Source organism: Acinonyx jubatus, chromosome B4 (assembly GCF_027475565.1).
Source record: "Acinonyx jubatus isolate Ajub_Pintada_27869175 chromosome B4, VMU_Ajub_asm_v1.0, whole genome shotgun sequence".
NCBI lineage: Eukaryota > Metazoa > Chordata > Mammalia > Carnivora > Felidae > Acinonyx > Acinonyx jubatus.
The window spans coordinates 11,972,794-11,994,569 of NC_069387.1; the positions used below are offsets into that span (position 1 = coordinate 11,972,794).

General features: G+C 42.4%; 1 protein-coding gene across 5 annotated transcripts in view; it reads left to right on the forward strand.

Moving 5' to 3' along the window:
- The window catches only part of MCM10 (minichromosome maintenance 10 replication initiation factor), a 107,431-nt gene that overhangs the window by 10,354 nt on the left and 75,301 nt on the right, over window positions 1-21,776 (forward strand). For all 5 annotated transcript variants that reach the window (XM_053225292.1, XM_053225293.1, XM_053225291.1 and 2 more), the window contains exons 6-18: window positions 585-756; window positions 2,374-2,539; window positions 4,543-4,710; window positions 5,888-6,004; window positions 8,540-8,739; window positions 10,043-10,143; window positions 11,175-11,285; window positions 11,370-11,487; window positions 12,695-12,923; window positions 14,127-14,271; window positions 14,906-15,018; window positions 16,932-17,045; window positions 19,191-19,336. In XM_053225292.1, coding sequence (XP_053081267.1) covers window positions 585-756; window positions 2,374-2,539; window positions 4,543-4,710; window positions 5,888-6,004; window positions 8,540-8,739; window positions 10,043-10,143; window positions 11,175-11,285; window positions 11,370-11,487; window positions 12,695-12,923; window positions 14,127-14,271; window positions 14,906-15,018; window positions 16,932-17,045; window positions 19,191-19,336 — 1,900 coding nt within the window. The remainder of the gene's footprint in view (window positions 1-584; window positions 757-2,373; window positions 2,540-4,542; window positions 4,711-5,887; window positions 6,005-8,539; window positions 8,740-10,042; window positions 10,144-11,174; window positions 11,286-11,369; window positions 11,488-12,694; window positions 12,924-14,126; window positions 14,272-14,905; window positions 15,019-16,931; window positions 17,046-19,190; window positions 19,337-21,776) is intronic.

The following is a 21,776-nucleotide window of genomic DNA, read 5'->3' on the forward strand; positions in this document are numbered from 1 at the left end:
CACCCTGTAAATAAAATGAAATGGAACCAAATGGAATGAGATGAAACCAGAAACAAAAGGGAGTTAACTTCACATTTTCTTCAGGTAGAAAGTTGATCTGTACACAAATCACTAATCATTGATCCCGGAAGGAGGGCTCTTACTCCCTTATGCAATCTACCACAGTGCTCTGTGTATAGGGAATGCTCAATGTCATTGCACAAAGGAACTCTGTTTCAGAGCTGCACTGTATGTACTATAGCCACCACTAGCCACGTGTGATTATTTACGTTTATATTAGTTTAAGTAAAATTAGACATTCATTTCTTTAGAAGCACTAATCAATTTTAAGTCCTTATGGCCCCATGTGGCTTGTGGCCACCATACCAGACAGCATGGGTATAAGACATTTCCATGGTCCCAGGAAGTTCTTTCAGACTGCACTGCAGAGATTTGGAGGGTAGTACAGCAATGGTCTTGTGAGCTTCCTTCGTTCTCTCAAAATTTGGTTATTGCATATTGATTTAAAAAGAATTCTATGAAAACAAATTTTGTAGGGGTTGGTGTGATTTTCCTTTCACTTAATTTTTATGTTAATTTTTTAGAGCCCAAAAGTTCGTCTTCAGGGACCACAAGTACACTTTCCCAACCACTCCGAACTACTCCTGGAAACAAACCTAGTGGGTTGACCAGAGGTCACAGCGCAGGGACCCCCAGGAGTTCTGGAGAACCACAGACCGTGATCTCTGTGGAAGCCTCCTCGGGCCTGAGACTCAGGTCAGTGACTGTAAAGGCCTCTCACTCTCTTCTCCTGCCCCACTGGATGCCTTGTCCTCCTTCCCGAGGACTGAGCCTTCTACAAACAATGCATTCGTACAGCAGATCCACTTAACAACAACAGCTCTTGAACTTGGCAAAACTTGGCAGTAAGAGTAACCATAACGTACAGTACAGTTGGCATGTGAAATGTTTAAGGAAGATTTTTTATGTTTACATGGTGAGTAAAAGGTAATGCATCTGTAAAAAGGAAATGGGCAAATAAATAATAGTGTACGTAATCAGAAACAGTGACAGACTATTTTCAAATACATGAAGGTGTTCACAGTTTAACCGGGATCGTAGTGTCTTGTAATTAATGTTAAGAAAAATACCTGCGCTCTTTTTCTTTCTAATAACTTTCAAGGCACGTGTATGTCCTTCGCACGGTTGTGTGGGGAGATTAAGATTCTCTGTTAAAATAGGAATAAATCCCAGGATCAGTTCAGTTCAGAGCCTGGACTTTTAACTCTTCTGTGCCCCCCATCACTAGTCCATTGCAGCTCCACAAACACTTCTGTCGAAGCCCAGGGCAGGGCAATAATCCTTACGCTGAGACCAGATTGCTTTTAGTACAGTCCATCTGAGTAGCTAGGTGCTATCCTAGAACACCTAACCGTTGTCAATCTAAACTAAAACTGCTAAGATCTTAAATTACACGTTACTGAGCGGTGGCGGGGAGGCAGGTAGGTGCCACCACACCGTAGATGTGTATTTAAAGACTCTATACTCTCCAAAATCGGAAGAAAGTACTCAGTGTTTTAATGACACCTGGGACATGTGGCATGGAATACAGTAAAAGCTGTGGTTCTCACTGAGGGCGCTGCAAGGTTTTTTCCAAGGTATACGTCCCCCTACCAAGATGATCCTGTCCACTGCAACAAGTTCTTGGTTGAAATCCCCCACAGATGAAGATGTTGCGAGTGTGAGTGCACTGTGCTCGTAAATTGAAGTGGGTAGACAAAGTCAGAACTACTCAGCCAGAGCTCCTGAGTGGCCTGCAGATTTAGGGGATCACACAGTTGTTGGAGTCTCATTAGGAATAAGAATATATTAATCGAAGCCTTGGTTTATTGTTCTCTGAAAATGTTGATGAAATGTAAATATCTTATTTTGTAATCTCAACTTATGATTTTGTATTAAACTCAGAGATCACTTTTAAAAGAATATTGTAACATACATTATAATGTATAGGTAAAAGAGTGTATGATCTTTCTTGTTTTCTATATAAGCTCCACTTTTCTATCGAAGGAAGCACAAACCTAGCTTTAAGAATTATCTTATTTTTATTCATCTGCCATAAAAATCTTTGCCTTGGGGGCGCCTTGGCTGGCTCAGTTGGAAGAGCAAGCGACTCTCGATTTTGGGGTCGTGAGGTGGAGCCCTGTGTCACACATGGTGCCTACTTAAAAAAACAAGCCATCTTTGCTTTGCCCATACTACATAACTAAACCTCCCTGAGAGCCGAGACTTCAGGGTAGATCTCTGTCCATAACATCTCTTCTTACCAAACTGCTACAGTGCCAGGGAATCTCTTATTAGAATAATAATCTAATAATTGCTGGTGTCTTGACCCAGGCGGCCTCGAGTGTCCTTCGCAGAGATGAACAAGAAAATGATTGGCCGAAAACTGATCAGACTTTCTCAGCTCAAGGAAAAGATGGCAAGTGAGAAGCTGGAAGAAATAGACTGGGTGACTTTTGGGGTTATATTGAAGAAAATCACTCCACAGAGTTGTAATAGTGTAAGCATCTTACTGATTTCTTAGCTACTCAATCACAAACTAACAGTGGGGACTCATGTTCTTGATTTTTCTAGCCCAAGCCCATCAGTATTTCATTTTGAAATAGCTGCTCATAAGTTCCCAGATTGCCTCACCTTTGTTGGATTGCTGTCTGAGAGGGGTGTATGTGGAGAATGCCCTACTTATAGAAGATCTGGTTGTAGAGGGTCCTTGGGCTTTTCATTGTATTGTTTTTGCTGCATCTCACTTGTCATTGTTTTTGTGGTACATGTGGGTTGCCCCAGTGACGGTGTCCTCCTGCTTATAGAGGAGAGGCTGAGCACAGACTCTCTGGACAGCCTGACTGGAAGTAAGAGGGCAACTGCAGAAATTCTGAAATTGCCGTCCTTGTGAGCACAGTGAATATTACAAGAAATCTAACAAGTTCTAAAATCACAGTTGACTGAGGCGTAACAAGAAGATTATCTTGTGGCATGGCGAGTCACAAGATCTGGGTTCTAAGCCTCATTCTCCCTTTAACTATGTGAACTTAGGTTTACCTTTAATCTTTGAGGACTTCCATGTGCTTATTTTTTAAAGGAAGGAACTGGCTTTTGATTCTATCAGAATTCTCTTCCACCTCTCAAAATACTATGATCATGGTCATTACTGATTTCTTTCTCTTAATTGAGATCTTGGACAACCTTGGATTTTTCTACAAGGCCTGGCCTCCTCAACAACGAGTTGACTTTCAGATTAGTGAGTCCTTCTCTAGCCCTATTACTGTCGAGTTGAACGTGAACACGTCTGGTTCATTTGATTAGGTTCTGAATTGTGTCATAAGTGGCTATGATGACATTGAAAGGCATTGTACAAACCCATGGGAAAATAGAACACTCAAATCCAGTCAGTGGCTCACCGTAACCTGTAACCACACCCACTCTGGGTTGCCTCTGTGAAATAGCTGGATTGTGTATTGAAATAATTTTGTTTTAAAAAAAAATCTGTGAAAGTGGAAGTTGTTGATACAGTCAGCATTTTGAGTTACATTTCTTCAGATCCATGATAATGCTTTTGAAATTTGACCATTAAACATAGCCAGTTGTCATTAAATGAGGCTTTTGTTTTTCTTCTAAACTAGGCAAAGATTTTAATAGCATAGAGCTGATACTTCTTTATTATTGTTAATAATATCATTAGTGATAAATAGTAGATCCACTAAATTTATATCAGTAAGTTTTTAAATGGTAGTGCCACTACTTGCAGTGGTCCTTTTAACACTGTGTGTTAGTTAGAAAGGCGGTACTATCCCATTGAGTACTTAGACCTGAGGACTAGAGGCTTCACTAACACATGGGCCATTGGCTTGCCTGACTTCACCTTCATTTCTAAAATGAGAACAACAGGGGCACCTGGGTGGCTCAGTCAGTTAAGCATCTGACATCAACTCAGGTCATGATCTCATAGTTCATGAGTTCAAGCCCTGTGTCAGGCTCTGTGCTGATAGCTCAGATTCTGGAGCCTTCTTCAGATTCTGTGTCTCCCTCTTTCTCTGTACCTCCCCTGCTCATACTCTATCTCTCTCTCTCGAAAAATAAACATTTAAAAAAAATGAAAGAGGTAATAAATACTAAAGCCTAGAGAGAGGATTAATTTATAATTAGCAGACATTCTCAGGATTATATATTCAGGGTGGATATATTTATATATTTTTCCACAATAGAGCACTTATACATGGAGACAGTATAGCCCGTTGTGCAAAACAGTAAAAATAAGGGGCGCCTGGATGGTTCAATCAGTTGAGCTTCCGACTTCGGCTCAGGTCATGATCTCGTGCCCCAGGGGTTTGAGCCCAGCATCGGGCTCTGTGCTGACAGCTCGGAGCCTGATGCCTACTTGGCGGATTCTGCGTCTCCCTCTCTCTCTGCCCCTCCCCCCACTCGTGTTCTGTCTCAAAAATAAATAGAACGTTAAATTTTTTCAAAAAATTTTTTAGTAAAAATAAGAATAAATATTTGTTCCAGGGGAAAACATTTAGTATCTGGCGACTGAATGATCTCCGTGACCTGACGCGGTACGTGTCGTTGTTCTTGTTTGGAGAAGTTCACAAACAACTCTGGAAGACTGAACAGGGTACTGTCATAGGGTTGCTCAACGCGAACCCCATGAAGCCCAGGGATGGTTCTGAGGAGGTAAAAATCTGTTTCCATGGTTTTCTTTCTTTGTTGTTTTGTTTTTGTTTTTTTTTTTTTTGGTCTTTGCAGCTTAGCCAAGTTTTATGAGAAACATTTTGTGACTGGTCCACCCCTGCATATTGAGTCATACTTTTATGTTCCCCTCATCTGGTTTTTTGTTCTTTACCCACCAATATTCTGAATTTCTGCCTACTCTTAAGTGTTTCATAATTTAAATCTTATCTTTCCAAATTAGTTTCAGGATTCCTGGAGTGTTTTTGAATTATTATGTTCAGATCTCCTTAGATCTCTCCCATAGATTTCAGTGGCTGCATCAAGAAGGCAGGATTTTATAGGGGAGGGGACTTGGCTCCATTCATTAGTACAGCTGTAGCTGCAGCTCAGAATCAGTGAGGTCATCTTCTCAAGCAGCAGGAGAGCAAACCGAGATCTCCTGTGAACAGGAGCAGACCTTCTCTCCACCTGACCGGCAAGAAGCATCATTTTGTTGTTACTACCTATTATCTTTAATATAATACCAGAGAGTGAGAGGCAAAGTTACTTCTTTCCTTTCACCAGAGAATGGCAACAAATCTTCATCTGTTGGTTCAGAAGTATTTGGCTACAAGTAACAAAAACTTCCCTACCATTTCTTTTAATGGTAAACAGTGGGGTTTGTTTTACTCACATAATAAATAAGCCCGACATAGGCAATGTAGTGACGTCAGTCAGTGTCTGTGAGCCTCTCAGCCTTCTCCTCTTGGTCCCTGGATGGCTTTGAAGTTCTCGCCCTCACATCGCCTTTGAAGGCAGGAAGTGAACCAGCCCCACTCCGTCTGCTTTTGTCCGGAACTCCTGCCTCAGTCTCTTGTACGGAACATAGTCACATGACCATCACTAGCTGCAGGGGATGCTGGGAAAATAAACAGGATCCATCATCTAAGGCTGAGCGTTGGCTAGCCCATAAGAAACCCGGATTCTGCAGCAAAGATGGTGATAATGGCTACTGCATAGAGAAGTGAACGTGTCTTCTCTACCTCCCATGCCTACAGCTGTTTTTTCGGGTCCTGGCTTCCAATTCCTCTATACTGCTAGCGCCTTGCTAACTCCCGCCAACCAGCCTCTTACTCATTCTTGCTGATGAAAGACCATGCCTTTGTTCACTTTTAAGTCCCACCCTGTGTCTTCTCTGCAGGTGTGTTTGTCTGTTGATCATCCTCAGAAGATCTTAATCATGGGTGAAGCTCTTGACCTGGGAACCTGTAAAGCAAAGAAGAAGAATGGACAGCCGTGTACACAGACTGTTAATTTGGTTGGTTTCAGTTCTGTTGGGGTGGTTTCCGCTAAAGACAGGAGCTAATAGGAGTAGATTGTAGATAGCGTAGCAGTAACGACCAACTTGGAACTGAGTTTCCTACGTAACAGGAAGCACCAAAGTAAGACAATTCAGTGTGTGGCTAATAACTGCCAGTTTAAAAAACTAAGGATGCGGGAAGGATTGAACTGTTAGGAAGGAAAGTGCTGTTTTATTGCCCACTGACTAGGAGGTATGAGGAAGGCGGAATTTTAGTTGCCCTCAATTCTGAGTAGTGCCAGAGATCAAACACTGTGATAAAATACACTAAAAACCTTATTTTAGTCTGTTAACTCCAACATTTATTTTCTTAGAGCATTTTCCCCCCCGATGTTTGTTTATTTAAAATTTTTTTTAATGTTTATTTATTTTTGAGAGAGAGAAGGAGAGACAGAATCTGAAGCAGGCTCCACGCTCCGAGCTGTCAGCACAGAGCCCGATGTGGGGCCTGAACCCATGAATTGTGAGATGACATGAGCCGAAGTCAGATGCTTGACCGACTGAGCCACCCAGGCACCCCATGTTTGTTTATTTTGAGAAAGAACGTGTGTGCAAGCAGGGGAGAGGGGCAAGAGAGAGAGTCCCAAGCAGGCTCCACGCTCAGCATGGAGCCCAACACGGGCTTGATCTCATGACCGAGGTCATGACCTGAGCTGAAATCAAGAGTTGGATGCCTAACCAACTGAGCCCTCCAGGCACCCTGTATTTTTTTAGAGCTTTTAAAAAAATAGTAATTATGATAACTTGACATATAATTCACATACCATGCAATTCACCCTTTCAAAGTGGACAGTTGAGTAGTTGTAATACTGAGTTGTGCAGCCATCAGCACTATGTGATTTCAGAACATTTTCGGTACTGTTCCCCCTCCCAGAAAAAAAAAACAACAAAACCAAACCATACTAATTAGCAGTCAGTCCCCATGACCCTCTTCCCTCAGTCCCTGGTAAGCACTACTCTACTTTCTCTCTCTGGATTTGCCTCTTCTGGACATTTTACTAATAGAATTATACAATATGCCTTTTGTGTCTAGCTTCTTTTACTTAGCATCATGTTTCCAGGATTCATTCATGTTATAGCAGGTGTCACTGCCTCATTCTCTTTTTGTGGTTGGATAATACTGCGTCGTGTGGATGTATCAGTTTTGTTTATTCATCATTCAGTGGGGCGTGTTAGGAATACTGCAGCTACAAGCATTCATGTAGCAGTTACTGTGCAGATGTATGTTTTCAGTTCCCTTGGGTATATACCTGGAATTTCTGCGTCGAATGGTAACCCCCGTGTTTCGGCTTTTGAGGAACTGCCAGACTGGTTTCCAAGGTGGCTTTTACATTCTCACCAGCAGAGAGGAGGGCTGCATTTTCTCCATGTCCCGATCAGCACCTGTCTTTATTGGTCTCTGATGACAGCCATCCTCGTGGGGGTGAAGTGGGGCTACTTAGAGCTCTCTGAAAGGATTAAATGGCAAGTTTCATCTCCGTTAGTTGCCTCATTCCTGCCTAACAGATCACCTGCTGAGCAGGGAATAGCAGGAGGTAAGGAGTTGGAAAAAGAAGTCTCAGAGTGAAGTGTCTTACAGATCTCCACATAGGAACACAATCATTAAAACCCCACTGTCCTCACACCTAAGGGCTCACCTTGTAGAACGTTAGCACATTGCTTTCCTTTTTTTTCCTTCGTTGAAGGAGTAGCATTAGTCCAAGAGGCAGCCAGAGGCATAGAAAAATTTCACTAGATGCTGATGTTGGTGTATTCTTGTATCAGTGCACATTGAGGTAGAATTCACGCAATCTGCAGTTAACCATTTTACAATGTACACTTTGGTGATACCCGTCATGTTTACTCTTGTGCAACCAGCCGCTCTCTAGTTTCAGAACCTTTTCATTCCCCACAGAAACACCCCATACTCATTAAGGAACCTCTTCCCTACCCCCTCACCTCCATCTACTGGTAATATGGCCTCTTGTGTCTGACTTCTTTCACTTAGCATAACGTTCTTGAGGTTCATTCTGGAAGCTAATGTTCCTTCCATTTTAGAAAGAGAGCATATGGGGTGAACAGTATCACTTTTTCTTTCATGTGACTAGAGCTTTTAAGTGTAATTCCAGTAAGTCTGTGTATACCTCCCCTTTAAGAATGGGCTTGGAGGTCAAAAGGGGGATTCTGCACCTAGAATAGTGCCCCACAAAGGTGCCTGTGGGGGGCGCTCAGTCGGTTAAGTGTCTGACTCTTGGTTTCGGCTCAGGTCATGATTTCCTGGTTTCATGAGTTCAAGCCCCGTATTGGGCTCTGCGCTGGCAGCACAGAGCCTGTTTGGGGTTCCCTCTCTGCCCCTCCTCCATTTGTGTTCTTTCTCTCTCTCAAAATACATAAATAGACTTCAAAAAAAAAAAGAGTAGTGCCCCTCGAAGCTGAGCAAAAGGACCAGTGTTTATTGATGCTGTCCCCCCATGTGTGTCCCTAATCCTGATGCCGCTGCTCTGCCCTTTGCAGAACGACTGTGAGTACTGCCAGTACCACATCCAGACCCAGTACAAGAAGCTCAGCGCCAGGCGAGCTGAACTGCAGTCAACCTTCTCCGGAGGACGAATTCCAAAGAAGTTTGCCCGCAAAGGCACCGGCCTGAGAGAACGGCTGTGTCAGGATGGTTTTTACTACGGAGGAGTTTCTTCTGCGTCGTACGCGGCCTCCATGTAAGACATTCTCCAGGGGGTCTTTTGCGACAGGGATCTTGCTTGTCTCCTTAGAAGAATCCCAGTGGTTGTCCTGTTCTGTAATAGTCCTGGGAGACTTGGACAGCCTTTATCTTTCACAGCTCACTGCCCTGAACAGGGTAGACGAGGACCTCCTTTATGCCCAGGAAGAGAGGAGAACACGGGGCGAGAAATTAGTCGTGTCATGATGGTCTTTACCTCGGAGCCCACACTTCTCCTTTGGCTTCTGATGTCATAGTGCAACTTTGTCAGGGGCGATTGTATGGCTGCTGGAACTATGTTAATCATAGTGTTGGCCTCCTTTAAGTCATTTCCCTCATGACCTTTACCGTGAGCTCGTAAACCTCTTGGAATCCACATTTAACTCCGTGAATCAGTAGCAGTCAAGCCTTAGGAGTGGAGTGCTGCCAAGGCAAACATCCACGGCCTCTCTTCTGGGGAGCACAGACCCTTTATAGAGTCCCTAAACTAGGTGATCAGTGGCACTGTCACAGTATTGTAGGAAGCACGTATGAGGACAGGTGGGGACCTGGCACAAGGGAGCTACCATTGGTCCAAGAACAAAACAGATTTTCTTCCCAGTCTAACAGAAATTGGGCAAGAGGACTCTCACGTCCTGCCTAGCTTATCACATCAAGCACGTTTTTAAGATTTAAAATAATTTCTGTATTTTTCCAAACTGCAAAAAGCAATACCGCTGTGTTATGAAAAATGTGCATACAGCACAGCCCAAAGGAGCCCCATATGTATAAATTTCTAGTAATATAAAATGAGATCAAAATGGACCTATACTTAGTAACTTTTTTCCCTACATAAAATAATTAACCCTTTCCTTATCGAATATACACTTACAGCATTATTTTTAGTGGCTACTTAGTATGCTTTTAGGTGACTCTGTGACAACATGGTTCCCTGTGGATAAACATTAATGGAGTTTCCAACTTTTAACATTACAAACTATTTTATCCTGTTAAGATCCTGAGTTTTTGCAAAGTCCTCAATCATTTTAAGATTAATTCCCAGACTACTTGATGAAAGTATTGGCATATTGTTTATTTCTTTTGCCATGTTGCTTGTCCAGAAAGACCTCACCCAGAGTTGCAGATTGCCTGATGTACTGCATTCACCTGCTGCACTGTAGGACCACAGTATTAGGAAAGTTTCCTTAGATCTGTGACAAACTTCTGGCAGCTTGTAATAAATGAACACAGCTGTGCCCTTACCTCATCAAAACATTGAAGTGTCATGACTTACCTTTTGGGGGTGACCCTTGTCATTTCAGTGCAGCTGCTGTTGCTCCTAAAAAGAAGATTCAAACCACTCTGACTAATATGGTCGTCAAGGGGACAGACTTGATCATTCAGGAGGCCCAACAAAAGCTTGGTAACTTGCTTTCTCGATGCTTTATTTCTTTCTGCAGTTTAAATATCTCGTCTTTAGGATTGAAAATGGTCTTGGCCCATACCCTAAGTTAAAAATATTCCCTCATCACTGTATTGAGTGATGTGGCCTAAGCCAAAGGAATCAGGCGTGGCTGGCAGCATCTTAAAAAAAAAGCAGCATATTATCGTGGCTGAGTCTTTGCTTGGTATGCTTTGTAAATTTTCTTGATGTGTCTGGTCTAACTCCTAATGTCCAGCATTAGAATCTATAGTATCCGGTTCCTGCTCAAACCCATCAGTTACCTTTTCATTAAAACAAGTCTTAAGGGGCGCCTGGGTGGCGCAGTCGGTTAAGCGTCCGACTTCAGCCAGGTCACGATCTCGCGGTCCGTGAGTTCGAGCCCCGCGTCGGGCTCTGGGCTGATGGCTCAGAGCCTGGAGCCTGTTTCCGATTCCGTGTCTCCCTCTCTCTCTGCCCCTCCCCCGTTCATACTCTGTCTCTCTCTGTCCCAAAAATAAATAAACGTTGAAAAAAAAAATTAAACAAAAACAAAACAAAAACAAGTCTTAAGTCAAAGAATGGCATCTCTGCCCTTCTCACTTGGGGCTTTGTTCCTAACAGTGGTGAGGGCCCAGCACAGACCATACCCATCGTGCATGTGCCAGATGTTATGTATGAAATGAGCCCACAGACACTGGTGTTCTAATCATCACTAGAAATAAGATTTATCTGTTCTGTCCTCAAAGTCCTACTAGTCTCATATTAGAGACTAAGGATTCTTTTTTTTGGCATTCCACCTACTTCATTTACAAACAACTGAGTTGCGAATCTGGAGTTTAAAAAGCGATATCACAAGGGGCACCCGGCTGGCTCGTTCGGTAGAGCACAGCACTCTTGACCTCAGGGTTGTGAGTTCAAGCCCCACGTTGAGCGTGGAGCCTACTGTAAAAAAAAGGACAAAGAAAGTGACATCACTTGATCTCAAACTGTCTGAACTAGAGTCCTCTAAAGCTGATGTTTGTATATTCCAGGAATACATCAGAAAAGCTTGTCTTGCTCTGAGGAATTCAGGGAACTGATGGACTTGCCTACATTTGGAGCCAGAAACTTGAAACAACATTTAGCCAAAGCCAGGTCATCAGGTAGAGTCAGCCTTCCCCTCTCTGGTGCCCACACTGCATCCCCACGGCCCCTCGGAGCGCCTCAGCCTATGGCTTGTGTTTTAGAGCTGACGGGGAGCCTGAAACCCGCTTTCCAGTCTGTCTCGGCGTCAGCCCTCTTGAAGCAGCAGAAACAGCACATGCTGGAGATGAGGAAAAAGAGATCAGAAGAAATACAGAAACGGTAAGAAGGATAGGTTTAATGCTCTGTTTAGATAACTCATCTCAGGGATTCTCAGAGTGTCTTAATAGATTTCCAACGTGTGCCTTCAGGTTTTGGATGGTTAGCTACCTTTTTTTAAGTTTGAAAGTTTAAAAACAATTTTAACCTAACCTAAGAAGAAAACATTTTAGGTTCTAGATTTCTGACTCATGCAGAGAATCTGAGACCAGGTGGCACAGGTTATAGTAATTACCATCCCAAGAAGAAGAGAAAGAAACACTTGCAGAGGGTTTTGTGCAGGGCGACGTGTTCCCTGTCTCTCATTCTTTAGTTTTGCCACAATTAGTGTCGTAAGTACAAGGCAAAGCCAGTGAGTAAATTTTGCAGTTGTTCAGGTAAATGATGAAAATGAGGCAGGGGAAGTGGCGTCCTTTTAGAGGCAAAAGCAAGTAGAAATGGGTACAGAAGGTGAACACGTCAAAGGATCTTGAACTCAAGTTCTCAGAACAGTGATAAGAGCGAGGTTCACAGATGCTCAGTGGGTATGGAGCGCCATGCTGTGTCCTGCATAAATACAGTGTCTCACGCGGCCTTTACCATGATCTGTGAGGTGCTCTTATCCTCATTTTGTGAGTGATACAACTGAGCGCCAGAGAGCAGGTGGTTGATGGAGCCAGGTTTGGACTCACACCTGTTCTGCTCTAGTTTGAACCATTACACTGTCCCAAATCTGGGCCACTGAAAGGCAGTGGTTTAATGAACAGGAAAGTCCAGAGGAAATTCTTTGGAAAAATCCGAGCAATCATTTGGCCTCAGGCAGGTGAGTTTGATATCTTTAGATGCATCATGTAGCTACATACACACGAGCTAAATAGATACATGGGAGTCGTGGCCTTGTGTGAAATAGGGAGCGCTGTCCTTATAAAGGTATTACCGTTGGGGCGCCTGGGTGGCCCACATCTCACCTACAAGGCTGCATTCTGTAGAGGTACTTGCTAGAAAGCTCATTGGCAAAAATAGTAATCAGTTCTAAATTGGTAAAACAGTGGTCGTATTCTATGAAAAATCAATTAAACCAGAGTTAGTAAAGCCAACGTTTTTCTTCCTGTGTGCTAATCTGAATTACTGACAAAGGAGGGGAGTTATTTTACAAACAGCTACTTACCAGCTGCTCCCCTGCCTGCGGTCTGCCAGTCTGCACATTGTGTGACTGCATATTTCTTTAAAGATTTCTCCAAAGCTCAAGTGGGGTCGAAAGCCTGGCTGTGCCACCCACTTCTCAACGGGCCCCTTCTCGGTCTCCACAAATGGGGGCTGAGTTCCCCAGCCTGGAAGGAACACCAGCCACACCGATGCCCAAGCTTGGGCGAGGCATCTCAGAAGGAGATGATGTTCTATTTTTTGATGAGTCCCCGCCACCAAGACCAAAACTGAGTGCTTTAGCAGAAGCCAAAAAGGTAAGTGACATCTTTTTTCACCATTTGAATTTGCATTCTGTAGGACATGACTGGAGTTGCAGACTTTATACATCTATGACCAGGAAAGACAGTAATAGCTTTTTATTGATCATGATAATCAGAGTCAAAGGAATTTTAAGTGATGATGGTATCAACATAATGCCATTAATTTAACGTTAACCCGTTCTCAGCGCTATTCCTTACACGGCTAAAAGGCATTGCGTAAACACTGGCCTGAGAGAGACAAACTAGGAATTACTGAGGCAAGACTGTAAAATGGTGGTTTGAAGAATCCTTCTTTAAAAGAACTCTTACGCAAGAGCTAAGTCACTCTGATCGACGTAGGAGTCGAGAGTGCTCAGAACCCCACCTCTCCACTTCCTGAGTCACCCTGAGCCCCAACTGGAGCCTGTCTTCTCTTTGTTCTAGTTAGTAGCTATACCACATGAAGGGCAAAAGCTAGTTATAAGCCAAAGCTGTACCTGCAGTAATAACAATGATAACAATTGTGCATGTACCTGTCAGCGACGCACACATGCCATGTTCTATGTATAGGTTCATGCTTTGCATGCATTCTCTCATTCTATCCACACAGCCTAGGAAAACATCTCCATGTTATAAAGGCTGAGACGGTAATTTGTGTAAGGTTACAAACTAGTAAGTGGCAGAGCTAAAATTCTATCCTAATTCTGATTCTTTTTTTGTTGTTATTTATTTTGAGAGAAAGCGTGAACAGGGGAGGGGCAGGGAGAGAGCGGGAGAGAGAATCCTAAGCAGGCTCCACACTATCAGTGCAGAGCCCGACACGGGACTTGATCCCATGAACCTTTAGATCGTAACCTGAACCGAAATCAAGACTGGATGCTTAACCGAGTGAGCCACACAGGCACCCCTCATTCCATCTGATTCTAAAACAAACTTCCAAAATGTTTATGTGATTCCTCTATGGGTTTTGAAGCCCACAGTATAGCTGATATGAAACTATTGATATTTAAATAAACTGAAACTTTATTTATTAGCTCATAGACCTGTCTCCATGCTTTAAAATTTTAATAATTGGGTTAATAATGCTAAGCAAAGAGAAGATCTATTTTGCCAATTTGTATGTGAGAACAGAATTCACTGGCTAATAGCTAGAAAAAGGATTTAGGATCACAGATACCCGTCTCATCTTTAAGATTTTTATCTCCTCTTTTCTTCTAGTTAGCTGCTATAACCAAATTAAGGGCAAAAGGTCAGATTCTTACAAAAACAGATCCCAACGGCATTAAAAAGAAGCAGAAGGACCCCCAGGATGTCCTGGAAGTGAAGGAACGTGTAGAAAAGAACAACACATTTTCTCCTCAAGGTACTGTGGATTTCAGAGTTAACAGTGGGAATGAAGCCATCTGTAAGGAGATGTTCTAAACTATAACCACCATCCCTGATATCAAAAGTCATTGTTTTACTTAAATTTACCTCTCTACAACACCTAGATAGAATTTCGACAACTGGAACTGACCGTTTTCTATAATCGCATTAAATTGAAATAGAATTAGGCACAATCTAAGAGCTTGGAAAAAGGTTTCTCACTGGACCTTTGCACAGATATATTAGTATAAAGATTTGCTTTGAAAGGAGCATAATTTCTTAGCAATTGCCCTGTTTTTATTTTTAAAACTCTGAAGTTGGCAGCGACATTTTACCATCAATTTGTAAAAAGGATTTTTGTTGATGTTTCCTGTCATCAGAGCTCCTATTTTAAGGTGGAAAAGAGATTCTAATTCAGTGGTCAAATCTGCCATACCTCATATTCTAGGCTCTCGTTTTCAGCCTCACTCCTTAAGAGTTTCCCTCTGTTGGTACCTAGTGGGGTAAATTAGGTTTGAAGGGCCTGTTAGGCAGAGAGGGAGAGGATGGGGGTAGCTGAGTCCATGAGGCTCACTGGCTTCCTGAAATTCCTCTGTAATGACCATCGTTTTTCCTTTCTGCTCTAGCTGAAGATGAGTTGGAGCCTGCCAGGAAAAAAAGAAGAGAACAACTTGCCTACCTGGAATCTGACGAATTTCAGAAAATTCTGAAAGCAAAGTCGAAGCACACAGGGGTTCTAAGAGAGGTAAGAGCCCAAAAGGTCAAAGATGACACAGACGACCTTCAGACTTGAGACTTTTTATTGTGGGACTCACCCGAGACGTAGTTATATGTCTGAGTTGACTTCGAAGAGCAGGAATATTTCTGATAGAATTTAGCTTTGCCTTTGTCCTTGAATTGAAGAATATCATGTAACATTGTTTTAATGGGCCTCAGTATTATAAAAATGTTGTCTTGTAGTTAATGGCTTTGAAGTAACATTTAGGCGGTTCACCGCTATTATTTCCTGCCTTGCCTTATGGGAAGGGATTTTTTTTCCATTCAAATATTTTTCCATTGGCTTTTCAAATACTGTAAATCAGTAGTTAACAACCCATTGGGCATAGTTGCTTCCAATGCCTCACATTTTGGATTGCTCCTTTATTATCCTGAAATAAAATTCTTGGGTAATATAAATTACCTAACTAGAAACTTCAAGGATATCAGTATAATATCCTACATATAATGTGAAAAGGGGGAGGGGGGATTATATTAAAAATATATGTATTTTGTTATATAAATGTGTAGGCACAACTATCCCAGGAAAAATAATGAAGTAGAAGTAGTCGGAGGGGTGGATGATAAATGTAAATGAAACAAGTAGAAATGAAGACTCTCGGTGTGGTCTTTTGGTCACTTAAATACCATGGGTCTGTTTCTTTGATTGTGTGTGTGTGTGTTTAAGTCGTGAATAACCCAGGAAGCTTTAGAAGATAACAAACTACAGTTGTTCCTCTATATACAGAAGAGTTGTCCAGTTGTATTCTTGGAATATTCAATGGATATCTGAACCAGGCACAAATACTGTAGTGTTTTTAAATTTTTTTTTAATTATTTTTTTAATGTTTATTTTTGAGAGAGAGTCAGAGTGGGGAGAGAGAGAGAGGGAGCAGAATTCAAAGCAGGCTTCAGGCTCCAGGCTCTGAGCTGTCAGCACAGTGCCCAACATGGGGCTCAAACTCATGAACCATGAGATCATGACCTGAGCCGAAGTCAGATGCTTAACCAACTGAGCCACCCAGGTGCCCCTATTGTAGAGTTGTTTATAAAGCAGTTAGGTTTGAGAGCTATAACTGGGTTTTTCATCACATGGGTGCTGTCTAGAATAGTCAGAAGAATCCCTTGATGTAGAGGGACTGTTGTGTACCACAGGTATAGCATCCCTAGTCCCTGCAAGTAGCAGAAGTAGGAATCACTGGGGTAACAAAAAAAAGTACTCCCACCGTTTTCACAGTGTCCTCACAGGGACAGTTTCTGTCCTCATTTAGTGTCAGTACTCTGAATACTCCGCTCTTTTGATAAACTACTGACTAATGAGACAGTTAAATATCCCACCATTCTGCTAGACCTGAAACTTGGTCCGGAGAGATGCTCAAGCCAGCCCAGGAAGGCTGCAGAGCTGAGCTCTTTGCCTCTGTGGCCACCAAAGGCCTTGGGCCCTGTGCAGCTGCTCCAACTGCAGAGCTGTGACCACATTCAGCTGTAAATCTCTCTCTGCCCTCCTGCCTACTCCCTGTTAGTCCAAACAACCAGGGATTACTCCGGCCAAGTGCTTGGTCTAGAAAATAGTATTGAATAGACTGGGCTGTCAAGTGGGGAGGCACTGAATACCTTACATAGTTTGAGTCTATTGGAACAGTAGAAATAATTCTCTTTTGGTTTATATTTGACATGTTCTGTTTCTTAGTCATGGATGTTTTCCCACTGTTTTTTTTTTTTTTTTGAAAATTAAGAGCTTGTGTCTACTTTTGATTGTCTTTTGGTTTGCAGTTCATTGAGGTCTTATCAGATGTCCTCATAACGGTTAGCTTGGCTTTTCAGTTTTTTTTATTACTGAACTGGTGCCTTGAGTATGTGTTGGATTTGGTACAAGGTCTTCTATGTGCCTTGTCATTCCAGGCAGAGGCTGAGCTGCAGGAACGCTATTTTGAGCCACTGGTGAAAAAAGAACAAATGGAAGAAAAGATGAGAAGCATCAGAGAAGTGAAATGTCGAGTAGTAACATGCAAGACGGTGAGTGGGGGAGATGGTTCTAACCTTGGGCTCTGTTTTGAGCTGCTGTGACTCAGCAGAACATAGAGGGATTGTGGGATATGGGGCCATGTCTTGTGACCAGAGTCCTGCCTGGGTCATTTCATTAGATTGGAAACCAAACTGCTCACAACAGCCAAGGTCCTGGCTGCCTGCCGACTTGACCTCCTGGCTCCGGTGGCAGAGCGTTGACCTCATCTGACCTCAGTTCCTGGTTTTACAGACGAGCCTCTAACTTCTCTTCCCCTTTGTCCATCGGACCCCATTTATTCTTACGTGTCCTTCTCAAGTTTCTAGCACACCCTCAGTCCACAGTTCAGTCCTGGGACCTTGCCTGAACGATTTCCTTTGGCATTACATGTTATGACCAACTATTATTGCCTCTTTCTACTCAGGGCTTAACCTAGTAAATTGAATTTGAAGGCAAAGTGTAAATTGCATTATATTCTTTGTAGAATTTTTACCCTTAGTCTCTTAGAAAACGATAAATCCCCTGTCCTTCAACATTAATAAAATAGGACCAAAAAAAGTTCTTGCAGAACAGTATCGTGCCATCAGCACTCACTTTATACCGCTTGGCTAATCCCCCTTGTAAGCACTTATAAGAGGAGAAAGAGACTTAGTTCATCCAGTACGATTTTCTCTATCCCTTTTCAAACCGTAGACTCTGCTTTACATTTAGGGGACAGCCCTGAACCAGCTGTCACCAAAAGGCAGGGCTTCCTTGAGAAAGTTCAGAATAAGTGAAGGCTTTAGCTCAGGTAACAACTTTTACTCTGACAAAACAGCAAACCTAGGGACATAGCTGGTGTGTTAGTTTTCTGTTGCTTCCCTGACAAATAACCACTAACTTGATAGTTTAAACAACACAGCTTTATTATCTTGCATTTCTGTCAGCCAGAAGTCTCTGTGGGTCTCACGGAGCTAAAATCCAGGTGTGGCAGGACTGTGTTCCTTCTGGAGGTTCTAGGGGAGGATCCATTACCTGACCTTTCCCAGCTTCTAGATCCCACCCGTGTTCTTTGGCTTGCAACCCCTTCCTCCATCTTCAGAGCCCCCCAGTCACATCCTCTGACCTCCTCCCTGTGGATTCCCACCTTCACTTTTAAAAGCCCTTGTGATTCCATTGGGCCCACCTGAAAATCCAGAATCGATTCCCAATCTTATGGTCAACGACCCTGATCCACCTTTGCCGTGTAACCTTACGTGCCCACGGGTTACCCAGGGGTAGGGGGTGTATGTCTCAGGGGGGCGGTGCTATTCTGCATACCACTCTGCTCGGAGCTTTCTGAGGCTCAGAACCCAAAGTCACTTATCTAGATTCTGATTACCAGAAATCACGTTGCTGTGTCCCAGCACCTGTTGTGATGTTCACCCACCATTTCCTTCTTTCTTTTTTTTTCTTTCTTTTTTTTTTTTTTTTTTTTTAATGTATCCTACAGTTCCATTTATACAAAGTACAAAACCAGGCAGACCAATGTTTGCTGTTCAAAAGTAGGGTAGTGATTACCCCTGGGGTGCGAGTGGAGCAGTGCCTAGACAGGGCACGGGGAGGGCTTCCCATGTGCTGGGGACATTCTGTTCCTTAGTCTCGATGCTGCTTGTTGTTCCCTATTCTCTTCAACACTTTTGAGGGTCAAAATTACAAGTGAGTGACTTCATATCTCTGTCTTGGTTTTGTTGCTTATGAAAGACGAATAGGAATAATCTTAAGTACTTCTCTGAGGCCTTTTAAGAAGAAACAAAAGGGCTACTGAAGAGGCCCCAGTGTCATCCTAGAACCGAGCAACTGCAGTGACTTTAGGACAGACCCGATGAAGCTATTGAGGTTTCCACTGCTTTTGTTCTTCCCTTACTGTCGTCTTGATGTTCCAGAAAGTTATTATGTACTTGATGCCTGACCAGCATTTGTGGCCAACAGGAGGGGAAGTGGCATCGTTACGCGGGACTCCAGAAACCACAGGGGTCCTCACAACTAGTAGTTAAGGTGGTTTCTCTGCTCCCAGCTCTCTGGCTGGTGGTGAGAAAAGGGAAGTCCTCATGGAACAGATTGCCCTCCTAGCAGCTAGCCAGTTTCTCCTCCCAAGCTCCTAACCAGATATGTGCCCTCCTGTTGGTTTCATGCAGTGTGCCTACACCCACTTCAAGCCTTTGGAGACCTGCGTCAGTGAGCAGCACGACTATCACTGGCATGACGGCCTAAAGAGGTTTTTCAAGTGTCCCTGTGGAAACAGAAGCATCTCCCTTGACAGGCTCCCCAAAAAGCACTGCAGGTAGGAGAATTGATTCTTGAACTTTTCTCCAGTTCCTTTGTGATGCCGTTCTACTGGAACATCGAGTGATCCTTTTTGAGGTTCAGGCCTTATTTCTGTGCCTCATTGAGCTCCCAGCTATCCCTAAAATCTCTTGGTGGGAAGGGACCCCACCTTCTTCGCTGCTCTATCCCTGCTACTTAGTACAATGCTCAGCCCCCAGTGAGTACTCACAAATGTTTGTTCAGTGAAAGACAGAAGTCATTTCTCTGAAGGTACTACAGTTCCTGGGACAAGAACGAGGGAACCAGAACTGGGGTAGAACCCGAAAGCAATGAGCTAACTTTTGTGGCCACTTTTGCCTGGGAGCATTGGCAGACTCTAGGCGGGCGGATGGGAAGCTGAGGGTCTGGGTCTTGCCTCGGTGGAAGACCACTAGCAGAACTGTTGATGGAGATTGGGGCTCTCCAAGAGTGGTTGGTATCTGTATCAGGATATCTGTGTTTGATTCCCTTTTACTAGTTGTTTTCAGAGCACTGATCTAAAGGACCATCCCACTTGGAAGTAGAATCCCTGATTAGGATCATGTTAAATGAATCAAATAGTTTTGTGGGGACTTAGGGCTTTTACATATGAAGTCATCCATTTTTTTAAGATCATGGAGTATCTTTCCATTTATTCATCTCCTCCTCTATGGCTTTATTGATTTTTAAAATGGTCTCCACTGAGATGTTGAGTATTCTTAATTAATTCTTAGGTGTGTCATAGTTTTCACTGATACTCTGAATGGCAACTTATTGCCCAGTATAGTTTCTAGTTGCTTGTTGTTGGCGTAGAGAACTGTTACTACTTTTTTTATGAGTTGATCTTGACTCTGGCAAGCTTATCGAACTCTTATTCCAGTAATTTGTTGATTTCTCTACGTAGTTGATCATCCACAAATAAAGATGATTTTACCTATTTTGTTCCCACTCTTACACCCTCTCTTTCTTGATCGGGTTAGCCAGACCCCCAATACCATGTTAAATAGCAGTGATGATAGTTGGCTTCCATTTCTTGACTGACTTTGCATATTTTGGAAATTAACCTCTTGGCTGATAAATGGCTTGTAAACATTTTCTCCAGTGCTGTAGGCTGTCTTTTCGTTTTGCTTCTTGTTAATTTCGCCATGTAGAGGAAGCTTTTGAGTTTGATGTGGTCCTATTTATTGACTTTTGCTTTTGTTGCTTGAGGTTTTGGCATCATGTTAAAAAAAAATCATTGCCAAGACCAGTATCAATGAGCTTTTTCTACATTTTCTTCTAGGAGTTTTATGTCTTACATTTAAGTATTTCATTCATTTCAAGTTAGTTTTTGTGAGGGAGGTGCGATAATGGTCCAATTTCATTGTTCTGTGTGTGTTTTTACAGCATATCCAGCACTGTTTGTTGAAGAGACTATCCTTTCCCCATTGGTATCCTTGGCCCCTTGTTGAATATTAGTTGAAACATTAATTAACTATATATATGGAAAGATATGTGCTTTCTATTTTGTTTTATTGGTCGCTGTATCTATTTTTTGTGCCAGTACCGTATTATTTTTATTACTGTGGCTTTCTAGTATAGTTTGAAATCTGTAAGCATGATACCTCCATCTTTGTTCTTTTTTTCTCAGCATTGCTTTGGCTATTCAGGGTCTTCTGGGTCTCCACAAATACTAGGGTTGTTTCTTCTTTTTTTGAAAAATGCCTTTGGTATTTTGATGGGGATTGCATTAAATCTCTTGTACATGGTTTTGGGTAGTATGGCCATTATAACAATATTAACTTTTTCAGATCCATGAACTTAGGGTATCTCCATTCATTTGTGTCTTCAGTTTCTTTCAGCAAAGTCTTGTAGATTTTCATTCACTTCCTTGGTTAAATTTATTACTAAGCCTTTAATTTTTTTTTTTTTTTTTTTGATGCTACTGTGAATGGGATAGTTTTTTTTTTTTTTTTAATTTCTTTTTCAGGTGTAAAGGAATGCAGTTGATTTCTGCTATGTTGATTGTATATCCTGCTGCCCTACTGAAATCATTGATTAATAACTCCAACAGTTTTTTGATCTCTGGGATTTTCTATATATATATATAAGATTGTATCATCAGCAAAAAGCAACAGTTTTACTTCTTTTCCAATTTGGATGCTGTTTATTTCTTTGTCTTGCCTAATTCCTCTAGCTAAGACTTCCAGTGCTCTACTGAATAGGAGTGGTGAGAGTCGGCATCCTTGTCTTGTTCCTGATCTTAGAGGAAATGCTTTCATTTTATAACCGTTGAGTATAATGTTAGCTGTGAGTTTATGAGACCTTATTAACACTGAGGTATGTTCCTACTACACCCAGTCTGTGAAGGATTTTTATCATGAAAGGGTGCTGTATTTTGTGAAAAGCTTCCTGTGTATCGAGATGATTATGTGATTTTTATTTTCATTTTATTAATG